The sequence below is a fragment of the Rhinoraja longicauda genome, chromosome 13, assembly GCF_053455715.1.
Source record: "Rhinoraja longicauda isolate Sanriku21f chromosome 13, sRhiLon1.1, whole genome shotgun sequence".
Taxonomy (NCBI): Eukaryota; Metazoa; Chordata; class Chondrichthyes; order Rajiformes; family Arhynchobatidae; genus Rhinoraja; species Rhinoraja longicauda.
Window position 1 is genome coordinate 572,754 of NC_135965.1, and position 15,867 is coordinate 588,620.

General features: G+C 45.0%; 1 protein-coding gene across 8 annotated transcripts in view; it reads left to right on the forward strand.

Annotated features, from left to right (window-relative positions):
- Nucleotides 1–15,867, forward strand: part of masp1 (MBL associated serine protease 1) — a 55,393-nt gene that overhangs the window by 9,597 nt on the left and 29,929 nt on the right. For 7 of the 8 annotated variants that reach the window (XR_013547989.1, XM_078410162.1, XM_078410165.1 and 4 more), the window contains exons 3-6: nt 1,952–2,126; nt 3,455–3,586; nt 7,533–7,729; nt 9,428–9,575. Coding sequence is in view for 7 of the 8 variants with exons in the window: in XM_078410162.1 (XP_078266288.1) it covers nt 1,952–2,126; nt 3,455–3,586; nt 7,533–7,729; nt 9,428–9,575 (652 nt within the window). In the remaining variant the exon portion in view is untranslated. Of the gene's footprint in view, nt 1–1,951; nt 2,127–3,454; nt 3,587–4,232; nt 6,414–7,532; nt 7,730–9,427; nt 9,576–15,867 lie in introns of those variants that run through there. The other variant, XM_078410168.1, reaches the window with a different exon arrangement.

The window sequence follows — 15,867 nt, forward strand, 5'->3', positions numbered from 1 at the left end:
CTGGGTCCCAAGGAAGCAGAGAGGAGGTCGTGGCAGAGAGGTTGACCATGGGGAGGGTCCCGAATGGGTGAGGAAGGGCCAGGGAAGAGGTTGGCCCTTGTTATGTCCACTGGTGTGATCCTGACTGTAGCTCCTGACCTCAGACCCACCCCACCAACAGTACGCATTCCTGTCTCATCAACGCTGCCCAACGTGTGCCTCAAACCTTGCTCCAACCTGTGGGCACTACTGATGGTTTCCTGGCCATCTTTCAACTTTTTCCTTCCATTAAACTTACTTTTGTTGCATTTTCTGGATATGCATGTTCCTGACAAGTCTAGAGTTCCTTAGTGACTTTTTGGAAATTGCTGGTGAGTTGTTGGTGATGCTTTCATTCAACCAAGTGGCAAGTATATCACACTCCTGGATGGTGCTGTGTGGTGTCAGGAGGTTCAAGTTGTTCACCACATGAAACGTTGCTTGTACTTCTATTGCAAACCTGATTTGTAGTCACAGCATGTTCACGTTGAGTTTGTGGTTTAGGTTGACCCCAGGACCTGGTCAGCGTAGTAGATTTGAATAGAAACTGCTCCTTTGTTTGAGAAGTAGGGATATAATCCAGGAAATTATTGGGCAGTGAGCCTCTAGTCATTGGTAGGGTAACTATTGGAGAGGATTTCTAGGATAGGGTTTATTTACATTTGCACGAGAATGGAATAATCAGGGACACCCAACGTGGCTTTGTCTGCAGCACGTCATGTAATTAACTTGAGTTTTCTGAGGCAATTAAGGTGATCAGTGAGGAAAGGGCAGTGGATTTAATGAGGTATTTGCCAAGTTCGGCATTGTAGGCCGATGTAGGTGGTTCTGATGCATGAGATGAGCGGTGACTCAGTAGTTTTGATTCAGAAGTGGCCTGCCCTTTGAAAACAACGGGGAGTGGTGGAAGGTGTTATCCTGACTGGAGGCCTATGATCAGTGGTGATTTTATATCCATATATCTATGATTTGGATGTAAATATAGTTGGGTTGATTCAGCACCTATCGTAATTTTGCAGCTCTTAATGGGATTGGTATAGACGGGGACAATGGAGAGTCTGAAGAAGGGTCCCGACCTGAAACATCATCCATCCTTTCTCTCTAGAGATGCTGCCTGATCTGCTAAGTTACTCCAGCACTTTGTGTGCAACTCGGTTCCAATTGGTCTTATGGGTCTTATGGTGACTGCTGAGCGACTCTGAGAATTGTAAGGAAGTGCTGTTCAATTGCTTGCTTGAGCAGATGCAACCACACTTGAAGCTTGGTCCTCCAGGACAATACAGTGCTCTTGCTTGGGACCCCATCCACCATTAAAGCATTCACACCCTCCACCACCAACACACAGTGGCTGCAGTACATTCCATCTACTAAATGTCCCAGATTACTCTGTCAGCTCCTCCCAAACCTGCGCCCTCTTCCCATCATGAAGGGCAAAGGCAGCGGGCACAGGGGAACGCCACTGCCTGCCGGTTCCCCTCAAAGTCGCACTCCAGTCTGATCCTGGAACTCCTCCCCAGCAGCACTTGGGAATTCCATCACCAAAGGAATTCTGTTCAATACGCTGAGTTGCCAGCAACTTCTCCAGGGCTATTCCAGATGGGCTATAAATGCTGACCTTGTCGAGTGACACGCAGAATTAAAAAAGGATCACCAGATCCTTCAAGCGCCAGGTTCACAGATGTGAAGTGATGGATAAAAATGCAGGGATTGTGAGGAAAATCTTTTTGTGGAGAGTGTGAACAAGAGAACCATCAATGCTTTGGAAAGGAATGTGGATAAGACTTTCAATGTAAACTTGGAAATGTCCCACTGAGTGGTGTCGTGGGCCTGAGTGGCCCTACAGTACCGCCGGGCTCTGTATTAATGGGGGCTTCCTTCTATTCCTCGGGTATAGAGCTGTGTTGTGGTGGTAAACAGTGCCTTTTGATTTCAGATCACGTCGGGTGATATGCTGGAGACATTCTGTGGCAGAGAGAGTACAGACACTGAGAAAATCCCAGGCCAAGACTCTGTTTTCTCCTTTGACAATTCCATGACCGTCTTATTCAAGACAGACTTTTCCAATGAAGAGCGTTTCACTGGCTTTGAAGCTCACTATGCTGCCATCGGTTAGTTGGTTTCCTTATCGACACTTTAAACAAAGCCTGATATTGACGTGACCTTGGCACTCCAGCAACCCGCGTAATGTAAGAGAAAGGGAAATGGTGACAGGGCAACACTTTGCACACGGTGTACCGCTGAGACATTGAGCTGCGAGTGCAGAAGTCTCTTTTTCAAATTTACTTGCCTACTATGTGAATGTTGAGGGCCGCACCAGGAACATCATTTCTGCTGTACGGAGGTAGTTGAGAAACATAGAAACATAGAAAATAGGTGCAGGAGGAGGCCATTTGGCCCTCCGAGCCAGCACTGCCATTCATTGTGATTATGGTTGATGATCCACAATCAGTAACCCGTGCCTGCCTTCTCCCCATATCCCCTGATACCACTAGCCACTAGAGCTCTATCTAACTCTCTTTTAAATTCATCCAGTGATTTGGCCTCCACTGCCTTCTGTGGCAGAGAATTCCACAAATTCACAGCTCTCTGGGTGAAAACGTTTTTTCTCACCTCAGTTTTAAATGGCCTCCCCTTTATTCTTAGACTGTGGCCCCTGGTTCTGGACTCCCCCAACATTGGGAACATTTTTCCTGCGTCTTGCTTGTCCAGTCCTATTATCATTTCATATGTTTCCATTAGATCCCCTCATCCTTCTAAACTCCAGTGAATACATAACATTGGTGGGTCTGGAGTCACACAAAGGCCAGATTGGATAAAGACAATCGATTTCTTTTTCTAAAGAACATGAGTTTACGGTTACTGTTACTGAGGGTCAGTTTAACTGCAGATTTAATGATTTGTTTAAAACCCACAGCAGTCAAAATGCAATTTGAATCCTTATTTCTGGAACGGTTTTCCAGAATGCAAGTTGAAGGGGTGATATTGCAGAGCTGTATAAAATCATGAGGGGAATAGATCGGGTGAATGCATAGTCTTTTTCTCAGAGTAGGGGAATCAAGAACCAGAGGACATAGGTTGAAGGTGACCAGGGAAATATTTAATGGGGACCTGAGGGGTAACTTTTTCCACACAGTGGGTGGTGGGTATATGGAATGAGCTGCCAGAGAAGGTAGTTGAAGCAAGGATCGTGAAAATGGAGGGTGAACAGTTTCTTGGGAATGCTGAAAGTGGAGCTCGCTGTCTGAAAGGGTGGTGAAGATGGAGACCTTTCACATATTCAAAAAGGTCCTTGAGTAACCACAAGGTAAAAACTATGGCCCCAGAGCAGGGAGAGGAATTATCCTGAAGTCTAATTTAGGTAAAGGTGAACGCAAAGAGCTGAACACTTTCCTCTGCATGTGTTTGTATGACTCTTTGATTCCAATTTTATTTGTAGATGTCGATGAGTGTGTGGAGAAATTGGATGAATCTTTGGCCTGTGACCATTTCTGTCACAATTACATCGGTGGATTCTACTGTTCCTGTAGATTTAGTTACATCCTTCACTCAGATAATCGGACTTGCAAAGGTATTGTCATACTCTGACTGTACACGGAACTGTGCAAAGACCTGCTCACACTCACTAACAAATGGCCCATGTGATGCATGCATCTCGTTTACATGCAGTACGCTGCCTGTGAAAAAATGTCTCATTGTCTCACACACAAATGCATTGGCTGTGTAAAATTATACTTGCCTGCGTATCATTGCAATTGTGCACAAATTGGCCAATATATGGTTATGTAAAAACAGTCGGAGAGGCATAGCACGATAGCACACAGGAGATGCAAGAGACTACAGTGACTGGAATCCGGAGCTAAACACAAACTCCTGGGAATCTCAGCAGGTCAAGCAGCAGCTGTGGTGGCCGTGACATGGTTGCCATTTCAGGTTGTGACCTCGCATCAGCTGCTCGACCTGCTGAGTTCCACCAGCAGTTTGCTTTTGTTGTAGCACACAGGAGCTCATTTTCCCATCCTGTCTGTGCCAGTTTCTTGAAAAAGCATGCAATGAGTTCAGTTCCCCTGCTTATTCTCATAGCATTGCAGTCTCTGGTCTTTAGTCAGCTCTCTTTTAAAAGCTTCTGTTAAATCTGCTTCTTCCATCTTACTAGGCAGTACATTCAGATCATAACTTGCTGTGTGAACTAATTTTCCTCTTTCTCTGTTGATTAGCTTCGTCCAATGCACTGCGGTTCGTGATCCTGGAAACATTTTCTCCTTAACTACTATCAGAAACCTTTCTTATTGTTGCCCCTTCATTGCATCTTATCTTGCCCCCCCCCCCCCCCCCCCCCAACCCCCTCCTGTTCAGGTGCCACCCATCCTCTTGTACTTGCCTGCCCCAGAAGAGATCCCAATGGTCCAAACACCTGGATTTCTCCTGCACCCGCTCCTTACCCACATCCCCCTATTTTTGCCATCACTAGCACGTGGCACCAGGAATATTCCACAGATTGCAATCCCTGATGCCCTGCTGTTTACCCTTTTTCCTAACTTCCAACATTCATTCATCTTTTTTTCAAACCATGTTGTTTTTACCAATGTATACAATGACATTGGCTACTCCCTTGCGACTGTCCTGCAGTCGGACTGAAACATCCTGGACCCTGGCACCAGGGAGCCATCACACCTGGTGACTCGGTCATCTTGAAAATGTGCCCTCTAGTTCTAGGCTGGCCCACCAAAGAAAATGTAGAATTACACAGGAGCTCGTTCCAGTCTCTCAACATCTCATCCATGATCTTTCCCAAGTCTAACATCCCAGACTTGTCCTTGCAAACTCTTCCTAAACACTAGACACCATCCCAGTCTTCCTGGTAAAGACCTGCGGCTAATGATGTTGCACATATATCTCCCAAGGCCTCAGCAATTTCTTTTCTAGCTTCCCCCTGTGTTCTAGTCAGGCCCCAGGGATTTATCCACCTTTACGAGGTTTAAGACTGTCAGCACAGCCTGCTTTTCTATGTTCTATGTTTCCATGTTCTAATAAATCACTATTCATTTCCTTCAATTCCATGGCTTCCATGACCTTCTCCACAGTAAATACAGTTCAGAAACAAAAACATAGACAATAGGTGCAGGAGTAGGCCATTCGGTCCATAGAGCCAGCACTGCCATTCGATATGATCATGGCTGATCATCCAACATCACTACCCCATTCCTGCTTTTCCCCCATATTCCTTGATTCCTTCTAAATTCTAGGGAATACAAGCACAGTCGACCCATTCTTTCATCATTTGTGATTCCCGCCGTCCCAGGAATTAACCTGGTGAACCTACGCTGCACTTCCTCAATAGCAATAATGTCCTTCCTCAAACTGCAGTAGGACCTCCTTGCTCTGAAATTCAAATCCTCTTGCAATGAAGGTCAACCTGCCATTTGCTTTCTTCACTGCCTTCTCTACCTGCATGCTTATTTTCAGTGACTGGTGTACAAAGACACCCAAGTGTCTTTGACTTTGTTGCACCTTCCCTTTCCTAATCTGACACCATTCAAATAAGACACAAATTGTTGGAGTAACTCAGCGGGACAGGCAGCATCTCTGGAGAGAAGGAATGGATAATGTTTTGGGTTGAGACCCTTCAGACTATTCAGATAATAATCTGCCTTCTTGTTCTTGCCACAAAAGTGGATAATCTCACATTTATCCACATTATACTGCATCCGCCATGCACCTGGCCACTCACGCAACCTATCCAACTCACCCTGCAGCCTCATGGCAACCTCCTCGCAGCTCACACTGCCACCCAGCTTTGTGTCATCCGCAAATTTGTAGATGTTACATTTAGTTTCCTCGTCTAAATAATTTATATATCTTGTAAATAATTGGGGTCCCAGCACTGAGCCTTGCGGCACCACAGAATGCCTGTCATTCTGAAAACGACCCGTTAATTCCACTCTTTCCTTTCACAATCACCCATGCTAACTACTGTACCTTTGCTACACACATCCCTAATTTCCTGTTTGATGCTATCTCCAACCTCCCTACTGCTGTTTGGTGGTCCAACAAGCATTTTCTCCCCTTGGTTATTACGCAGTTCTACCTATACAGATTCTACAGCATCCAAGCTAATGTCTCTCCTTACTACTGCATTAATCTCCTCTTTAACCAGCAATGCCACCCCACCTCCTCTTCCTTTCTGTCTATCTTTCCTGAATATTGAATACCCCTGCATGTTTAGCTCCCAGCCTTGGTCACCCTGGAGCCATGTCTCCGTAATCCCAACTATATCATATTCCTTAACTACTAACTGCACATTCAATTCATCCACCTTATAACGAATGCTCTTCGCATTAAGGCACAAAGCTTTCAGGTTAGTTTTTCTTATCTCCCTTCTACCTTTTGCTTCTGCCCTCATTTTACGAGCCTCTGTCTCCCTGCATTGGATCCTATCCCCCTGCCCTGTTAATTTAAACGTGACTCTCTTTCCCGTTAACTGCATGCATACCCTTCCACGTTGTTGACCCCACCCCCCCACTATTTAGTTTAAACCGCCACATTTAACACCACGCTCATCTCCAGTGGTTCTCACACATTAATCCTTGTGGGTACCTGCTCTCTTCCTGGTTCATCTATATGCTCTTAATAAGCATTGAATCTTTCAGAATTTTCCTTTAACATTAGCCAAAGCTGTTGTCCTATTTACAAGCTCTGATTTCCCACTGATACTCCTCAATGGATTTGCTCGATCCGACTGCCGATGCCTGACGTGGGCCTCCCTTTTCCTGTCAGCCTTAATATTCTTTGTAAAATGTCCTCGTGTTATTCACCTTGTGAAGTCCTTCTGAATCGTTCATCTTTCAATATGATCATGGCTCATTCTTTTAAATTACAATTTGTTTGGGTCTGATTTTCTTTGTGTCATCCTAGGACAATGTTCTCATCTAAAGAATGAATCTTGTGACCGTTGTTGAACCGTTTACAATGCAAGTCTCTCCCACGTTAAATAAGGAGACCAAATCACCAAGTAATTTCACCCCATTGTCCTTTACAGTTTTGGCAGTACTTTGCTTTGGTGCTTCAGCTACAATAGAGTATTATAACTCGTCCCTGCCCATGTGCCATTGCAAATGGGACTAAGTTAGATGGGGCATGTTGGCTTGGCCAAAGGGTCTGTTTCCCCTCTCTCCCAGTCCAAATGTCGACTGTAACCACCTATCCCACTTTCTTTGGCAACTCGTCCCCTATACCCACCACCCTCTGTGTGGAGAAGGTTGCCTTGGAGGTTCCTATTAAATCATTCCTTTCTCACCTTAAACTCATGCCCTCGACATTTAGACTCCTCTACCCTGGGGGAAAAAAAGGACAAACTTTGCATTTACCATCTTAATTATTTACTTTTTCTGTATTTCTTGTCCCGATTTATCCAGTTCTTTCTGAACTCCAGTATCTAATCTTCACGTCATTTAAATAATGTATCAGCTTCTGTTCTAATCAAAGAGGACTGATTGTTGCTTTTTGTTTCCCACCAGTCGAGTGTAGCGACAATGTCTTTACAGAAAGGTCAGGAATTGTCACCAGTCCAGACTATCCCAATCCTTACCCCAAGAGCTCAGATTGTCTGTACCGTATTGAACTGGAAGATGGGTTTGTGATCACCTTGGACTTTACCGGCATCTTTGATCTAGAAGATCACCCAGATGTGCTGTGCCCTTATGACTATCTGAAGGTGAGCACCACCAAATGTTGGAACGTCTTGTATCATCAGTGATCCAAAGTTGGTTAACTCCAACCATGTTCCTTTGTCAGATTGATGCAGGGCTGAAGGTGGTGAGTATATAAGAGGACAACTCGTGTACCTACATTTGACATTCAGTCTATGAACTCCCTGGGATTGCCACCATGTAGGAACAGTCTCATGAAGTGGCTGTGGATAGTTGTGATTACCACACCAGTGGAAAAGTGCACAACTTAAGAGAGGATACTGGGAAATGTACAAGGATGATACTGGGAAATGTACAACAACGTCACTGGACTGGAGAATTCTAATGATACAGAGAGACTGTCTCACTCCAGTTGTTTTAATTGGAATACAAAAGGGAATTGTAAAATGCATAAGATAACAAGAAATGATCCTCTATCAATTTCCCAATCTTCGGCAGGAATTAGAGTAGCAGGTATAGTGTAACAAAAATAGGTTGTTCATAATGGGCAGATTTAACGTCCCCAATATTTACTGGGATTGGTTTAATATCAGGGGCTTGGATTAGGTTGAATTTTGTAAACTTAATTCATGAGGTTTGAAAGCAGCATCTGGAGGGAAGCATTCCACTCAGACTTATCCTGGGATTGGAAGTGTTGGGGAAGAAATCCTTAGCAAAAAGCAGCCATTATCCAGTATGTTTCAATGTGGTCATAGAAAAAGATGAGATTGGTCCTGCAGTTAAGGTGTTAATTGGTGGGAGGGCTGATTTCAATGTAAAAGACATGACCAAACAAAAGTAGATGAGGATAAGGAGCTAGTCGGGAAAAGAAAAACAACCTCTGATGTTAGGGAGGGAGTGGGCGGGAGGCTTTTAAAATAATAACTCAGAATAGATTGGATTTGACAAAGTTCTTTGAGGGTTACAACAAATGCAGAAGAGAAGGCAGAAGTAGTAGGACAGAAAGAAGACATGATATAGTCTTGGGAAGCAAAGAGCGTAGCTGGGGAAAGAGTGAGACCCCTCGGGGACCAAAAGAGAAATCTACATGTTGGGCCAGGGGATGTAAGCAAGATCCTAAATAAATATTTCAAATTGGTTATTGATCAGGGAGACAGACGTGGAGGATGGCCTGTTAGGAAAGGGGTACTGGTTATTCTGGGAAATGTGTGTCAGGAAGGAGGAATTGTTGGAGATAATGGCACAAATTAACATGGACAAGTCTCCAGAGCCTGATGGGATGCATCTTGGGACGCAATGGGATGTATGGGAGGAACTTGAAGAGACGAAGGGCCACTGTTGGAATTCGTCTCTTCAAAAGGAAGCTGCTCCAGCCATTATTGAGGCCCAGGATTGTCCACACCTGCCAACCTACTACACAAAGAATCTTCCCAGAATCAGACCCAAGTTCCTACTGTACACAATGCTTCCCTGCATTTACTAACGTTGTGAGCAATGCGGTGACCCAACAGGTTACAGGCAGACTGATAATGTTGGGGAGAGTAATGACCTTAGGATTAACATGGATTTAATGACATACTTTACATATAACTTTTGTTAACCTCGGGGGTGAAATTAGACTGGATACTGTATGATGAAAATAAAAGCTCAATGAGGAAGTTGTGCAATGCATATAATTTTGCCATATTTTCTGACTTGTTTTGTTTTCAATGAGTCAATAGCTGTGCTGGGATTTCCAGTTTGTGTTTTGTTCTCTGCTGCAGATTAAAGCTGGAATGAAGGAGTTTGGCCCTTTCTGTGGTGATAAGAGTCCTGGAAAGATCACGACCAACAGCAGCAGTGTCCAGGTCCTCTTTCACACTGACGATTCGGGAGATAACCGCGGCTGGAAATTTGCCTTCACATCAGTTGGTGGGTTTGCTGCTGGCAGCTAGTTTCAGTTTGTTTGAAACATTCTCCCTCTCCTCTCGTGTTGTGTGATCATCCGTTAGTATCTCTGGCTCCAGGCATCTTACAACTGTCATTCTGTAGATGTAATGTGGATAACCACTGGAAGAGCTGTAAGCTGATGGCCGTGGACCGAGAGCTGGGAAGTGGGAGTAACCCATGTAGTTCTTCCTTTGGCTGGCATTGCTGGCATTAGCACAGCTTCCATGCTGTAAAGCTTACCATTTTTCTAGTTGGTTGGAACAAAGGATCAGCATAATTTACATTCTTTCCCATCCTAGTCAAGTGCATTCCAATTCCCCCAAGTGTGGTTAGCCTTTGCAGTTAGGAAAGAGTCCAATCCCTTTGTTGATGGTGTATGTAACAACTTAAACTAGGCAAAGAACCAGTTTGAATGTTTCCTAATCTGTGCAGTTTCGACCCATGTCACAGGCCCCAGCTTATTCAGGGCCGTATCTGTGTGGACGTGTGCGTATTTATGTGTTTTCGACATCATGTTGCACTGAGCTGTTTCTGGACTACTGTGGCCCGGTTCTGACGACACCTTGAGGCAGATGGATGCTGAATGCTGAATGCTTCGTCTTTGTGGGGCTTCTTATTGGTGGAGGTGCAGCTCTTTGTGAGGGTGGTAAGGGCTCTGACCCATTTAATGTCTGCATGGCCTCGGGTACAAAGCACAATTCTGCTGCTCACGGACCAGAGATTTAACGCATTCCTAAGATTTAGATTTGAGGCCTGACTGCAAACAGCTGGAGTTTGGAAAAGATTCTGTCACAACAAACCCAAATGTTGCAGAGAAGTGGACTCTGGCGATCCAGTGGACTCCGGCGATCCAGTGGACCCCGGCGATCCAGTGGACCCCGGCGATCCAGTGGACCCCGGCAATCCAGTGGACTCCGGCAATCCAGTGGCACTGCTTGCACTCCCCCCAGGTGCTCCTCCAGGCTGCATGCAATAGGTGACCTGGGAGTTGTGGCACATTTATTGGAAGGGTTGTTAGTGGTGAGTTCCTTCATTTCACCGACCCTCTGGCAAGGTTCAGTGATTGGCAGTCACACCAACCTAAACTGTGGTCCTTGTTTCAGTGTCTTGAGCTCTTGATTCCTTCTCATGTCCTGGTTATCTTGTGTTGCACTTAATTGCTCTGTTTGAGTGATTGACCATCTCCTGCTTTGATCCTATTTGCCCAGAGATGTCATTTGCAATTCCTCCTCTCCCCACCTCACATTTTTCGCAGATCATCCATCTCTTGAGTTAACTCTTTTGTTGGTCGTTGTCTAATGGTTTTAGTGTCTTGGCGTTTTTGTTCATGGAATATTCTACATGTAGTTCAAATTATTGATGGACCACAGCAAAATACTGTAGTTGAAAGAAATCAAAATGGAGGGTATTCACAGGAGTTGGATCAATATTAATAAGTTAGTAAGGTGGGCAGTCAATGGCAGATAGAATTTAATCATGATAACTGAGATGATGCTCTTTGGTTAGGATATACATAATGAATCTTAAGATTTGGGGTGTATTTGAGGAACAGAGAGATCTTCTCATATTTAGTTCAGTTTAGAAATACAGCACGGAAACAGGTCCATCGGCCCACCGAGTCTGTGCCGACCAGCAAACCCCATACACTAACGCAATCCTTCACACAAAAGGGACAATTTACAATCCTAGTACACTAAAACTATCCTATACACACTAGGGACAATTTATAATTTTCCCAAGCCAACTAACCTACAAACCTGTACATTTTTAGAGTGTAGGACAAACCGGAGCAGCTGGAGAAAACCCACACAGTCACAGGGAGAACGTACAAACTCCGTACAGACAAGCAACCATAGTCAGGATGGAACCTGGGTTTCTGGCACTGTAAGGCAGCAACTCTACCGCTCAGAGAGTTCAGGGATCCCTGAAGATGGCAACTCTGGTAGGACGGGTAGTTAAGAAGGTATATAGAGCACTTGCTTGTTGCATGGGGGGAAAAAAAGATAAGAGCAAGCGATTATGTCAGGTCCCAGCTGGAGTACGATTTGCATTTCTGGTCACAACAATGGAAGGGATGTGATTGATCAGGGGTAGGGCCTTTCAGTTGTACGGAGAGACTTTCAGCTGGGTTTGTTTTCCTCAAAACTGCCGATGGACATGATTGAGTTATACAAAATTATATTCTGTTTTTGTTTCGCACAGAGCTAGGTTGGTGGGTGCATAGAACAAGCTGCCAGAGGAAGTAGTTGAGGCAAGTACAAAAGCACCATTTAAAAGACAAGGGCCAAATTTTAGCAAATGGAACTAGTTTAGATTAAACAACTTGGTCGGCATGAATGTGTTGAGTCGAAGGACATGTTTCCGTTGTCTATTTCTGTATGAAGGACAATAGGGTAGATAGTAAGGAACATTTCCTCACAGCAGAGGTTTCTAAAATCAGGAGGTACGTCTAGGCTGAGGTGTAGCAACTTCACAAGGATCTGAGGAAGATGTTTTTCACTTGGAGGGAGGTTGGAATCTTAACCACAACTGCCTGAGATGGAAACTCTCTCAGATTTCCGAAGTTTCCAAACAAGCACTTTAATTACCAAGGCTTGGAAGGCCAAGGGCCAAATTGTGGGAAATGGGGTCAATATAATAGGCACGATTATCACAAGGGCATAGAACAGTAAAGCACAGGAACATGGGGCATGGTGGGCCAAAGGGCCTATTTCAGTTCCATGATGACTATGACTCAGGAAAATGCTGGAAATACTCAGAAAAGTTCTGATGAAAGTTCACTGACCTGAAACTTCTTTTATTGATGCCCAATGATGAAATAGGAAATGTCCAATGATGAGTTTAATAATAACAAAAGTGATCATGCTGTTCATAATGTAAAATAATTTAAATTCACAGACAGATTCAGTGCGGATACAAGCCCTTCAGCCCACAGATTCATGCTGACCATCAACTACCTATTTACACTAATCCTACATCAGTCCCAATGTGTTTTTTTAGTTAGGAAGGAACTGCAGATGCTGGATTAAACCAAAGATAGACACAACAAGTTGGAGTAACTCAGCGGGAACTGACTCTCAGACTGAAGAAGGGTCTCAACCCGAAACATCACCTATTCCTTTTTTCTAGAAAACCTGTCTGACCCCCTGAGCTATTCAATTTTTGTGTCTATCTTTTTTGTTGTTCCTATCATTCATTCATTCATGTAAAAATAACTGCAGTGATGATGATTCAAAAGACATTTGGGCAGATGTATGGATCGGAAGTGTTTAGAGGCTATGGGCACTGTGGCAAATGGGACTAATCTATAATTCCAACTTGGTCGGTGTAGACAGGGTGGGCCGAAGGGCCTGTTTCTGCGCTGTGTATGACTCTGTTGATGCATGGTACAGTTTGGGAAGATAATGATGATGTTGTTAGTGATGCCTACGGCATTGTGGATAGTTTTGTTTCATTTTTTTAATTTGTTTAATTATTATCTGAATGGTGTCAAGTTAGGAAAAGGGGACGTACAACGAGATTTGGATGCCCTACTGCATCAGTCACTGAAAGGAAGCATGCAGGTACAGCAGGCAGTGAAGAAAGCCAATGGAATGCTGGCCTTCATAACAAGAGGAGTTGAGTATAGGAGCAAAGAGGTCCTTCTGCAGTTGTACAGGGCCCTAGTGAGACCGCACCTGGAGTACTGTGTGCAGTTTTGGTCTCCAAATTTGAGGAAGGATACTCTTGCTATTGAGGGCGTGCAGCATAGGTTTACTAGGTTAATTCCAGGAATGCGGGACTGTCGTATGTTGAAAGACTGGAGCGGCTAGGCTTGTATACACTGGAATTTAGTAGGATGGGAGGGGATCTTATCGAAACATATAAGATTATTAAGGGGTTGGACACGTTAGAGGCAGGAAACATGTTCCCAATGTTGGGGGAGTCCAGAACCAGGGGCCACAGTTTAAGAATAAGGGGTAGACCATTTAGAACGGAGATGAGGAAAAACCTTTTCAGTCAGAGAGTTGTAAATCTGTGGAATTCACTGCCTCAGAAGGCAGTGGAGGCCAATTCTCTGAATGCATTCAAGAGAGAGCTAGATAGAGCTCTTAAGGATAGCAGAGTCAGGGGGTATGGGGAGAAGGCAGAAACGGGGTACTGATTGAGAATGATCAGCCATGATCACATTGAATGGCGGTGCTGGTTCAAAGGGCTGAATGGCCTACTCCTGCACCTATTGTCTATTGTCTATTCTTCTTTTGAGATGTGGCCATTATTGAAATGCCAGGATTAAGTCCCATCCCTACCTGCTGTTGTCATGGTGATAGCGAGCCAACATCTGGAACCACTGTTTCCTGTTGTGAATTCACCCTTTTCAATGTTGCTGGATAGGTGACCCAACAAGGATAAGAAATAGCAAATGTATCTGATGGAGTGCATGCATGGGCAATGGTCCTGGCACTGCTGTCCTTGTCTTCCTTGGTGATGGAGGTTGTCGATTAAGAAGGTAATGTCCAAGTAGCTTGGGCAAGTAATTCTGTTTACTAACCATATTTATGCATTAGTTGGCCTGTTGAACTTGCATCAGACAGGGAATCTTTAATTTACTGAGGAGTTGCCAATGGAATTAAACATTGTGAATTCATCAGCAAATCTTCCCATGTCTGTCCTTTGGGTGGAAGGGCATTGATGCAGCTGAAGATAACTAAACTGAGGACACCAGCTTGGTAGTCTTGGCTTGTCACTGGGATGATTGACCTCCAAAAATCACTTTGTGCAACGTAACTCCAGTTACTGGAGTCTTTTACAATACAATACAATACAACAGGGGTACAACAAGATTGGGAATGCGCCTCCCATACGATGCAATAATTTAATTAGCTAGTCAGTGTTAATTTAAACAATCCAATGAAATTGGAACAGTTTTAAAACAGAATAAATTGCAAGTAGATCTGTGCCGGATCACTGTGCGATGTGACCATCCGGCTCAGCAGGACGGTTCATAGCAGCTATGGCCCTGGGGATGAAGCTGTTCCTGAGTCTGGAGGTGCGGGCGTAGAAGGCCTTATAACGTCTGCCCGATGGTAGAAGTTCGAACAGACTGTTGCAGGGGTGTGAAGAGTCTTTGTGGATGCTGGTGGCTTTTCTGAGGCATCGTGTGTTCGAGATGCCCTCCAAGGCTGGTAGCTGTGTTCCGATGGTCCTCTGAGCCCTATGGACTACCCGCTGAAGAGCTTTCCTCTCTGCCTCCGTGCAGCTGAGGTACCACACAGGGATGCCATGTGTTAGGATGCTCTCTATGTTGCAACGGTAGAAGGTCGTCAGCAGCTGTTGGGGTAGACCAGACTTCTTCAGTGTTCTTAGGTAGTACAGTCGTTGCTGTGCCTTCTTGACCAGCACAGCAGTGTTATTGGACCATGTTAGGTCCTCCGAAATGTGAGTGCCCAGAAACCTGAAGCTGGACACTCTCTCCACACTGTCCCTGTTGATAGAGATCAGGGCATATTCCCCGTAGTGTGTGCCTTACGGAAGTTGATGACCAGCTCCTTGGTCTTGGTGGTATTTAGGGACAGGTTGTTATCAGAGCACCAGTCTGCCAGGTTCTGCACCTCCGCGCTGTATTTTGTTTCATCATCGTTGGTGATCAGCCCGATCACTGTTGTGTCGTATGCAAACTTGACAATGGTGTTGGTGTCGAATGCAGGAACACAATCGTGTGTGAAGAGGGAGTAGAGCATGGGGCTCAGAACACAGCCCTGTGGTGTGCCGGTACTCAGGGTGATAGTGGAGGACAGGTGCGGGCCCATTCTCACTGCCTGCGGTCGCTCCAGCAGGAAGTCCAGGATCCAGTCGCATAATGACGAGCTGAGGCCCAGCTGGTGGGGTTTGGTGATGAGCTTGGTGGGGATGACCGTGTTGAAGGCAGAGCTATATTCAATGAATAGCATCCTCACGTACGTGCCCTGTCTCTCCAGGTGAGTCAGGACAGTGTGAAGAGCCAGAGAGATGGCGTCCTCTGTGGATCTGTTTGCCCTGTATGCAAATTGATGTGGGTCCAGTGAGGCAGCGATGCTGGATTTGATGTGTGAGAGGACCAGCCTTTCAAAGTACTTCATGACTATCGGAGTTAGGGCAACCGGATGGTTGGTGATCTTTGCTTTTTTCGGCACCGTCACTATGGTAGCCGACTTCAGGCACTTGGGGACCTTAGCCAGAGATAAGTCTCGATTCCCTTTGAGCTCTGTTTTATCTGGGTTCCTTGGAGAGTGACCATTTTAGTTTAGTTTAGTTT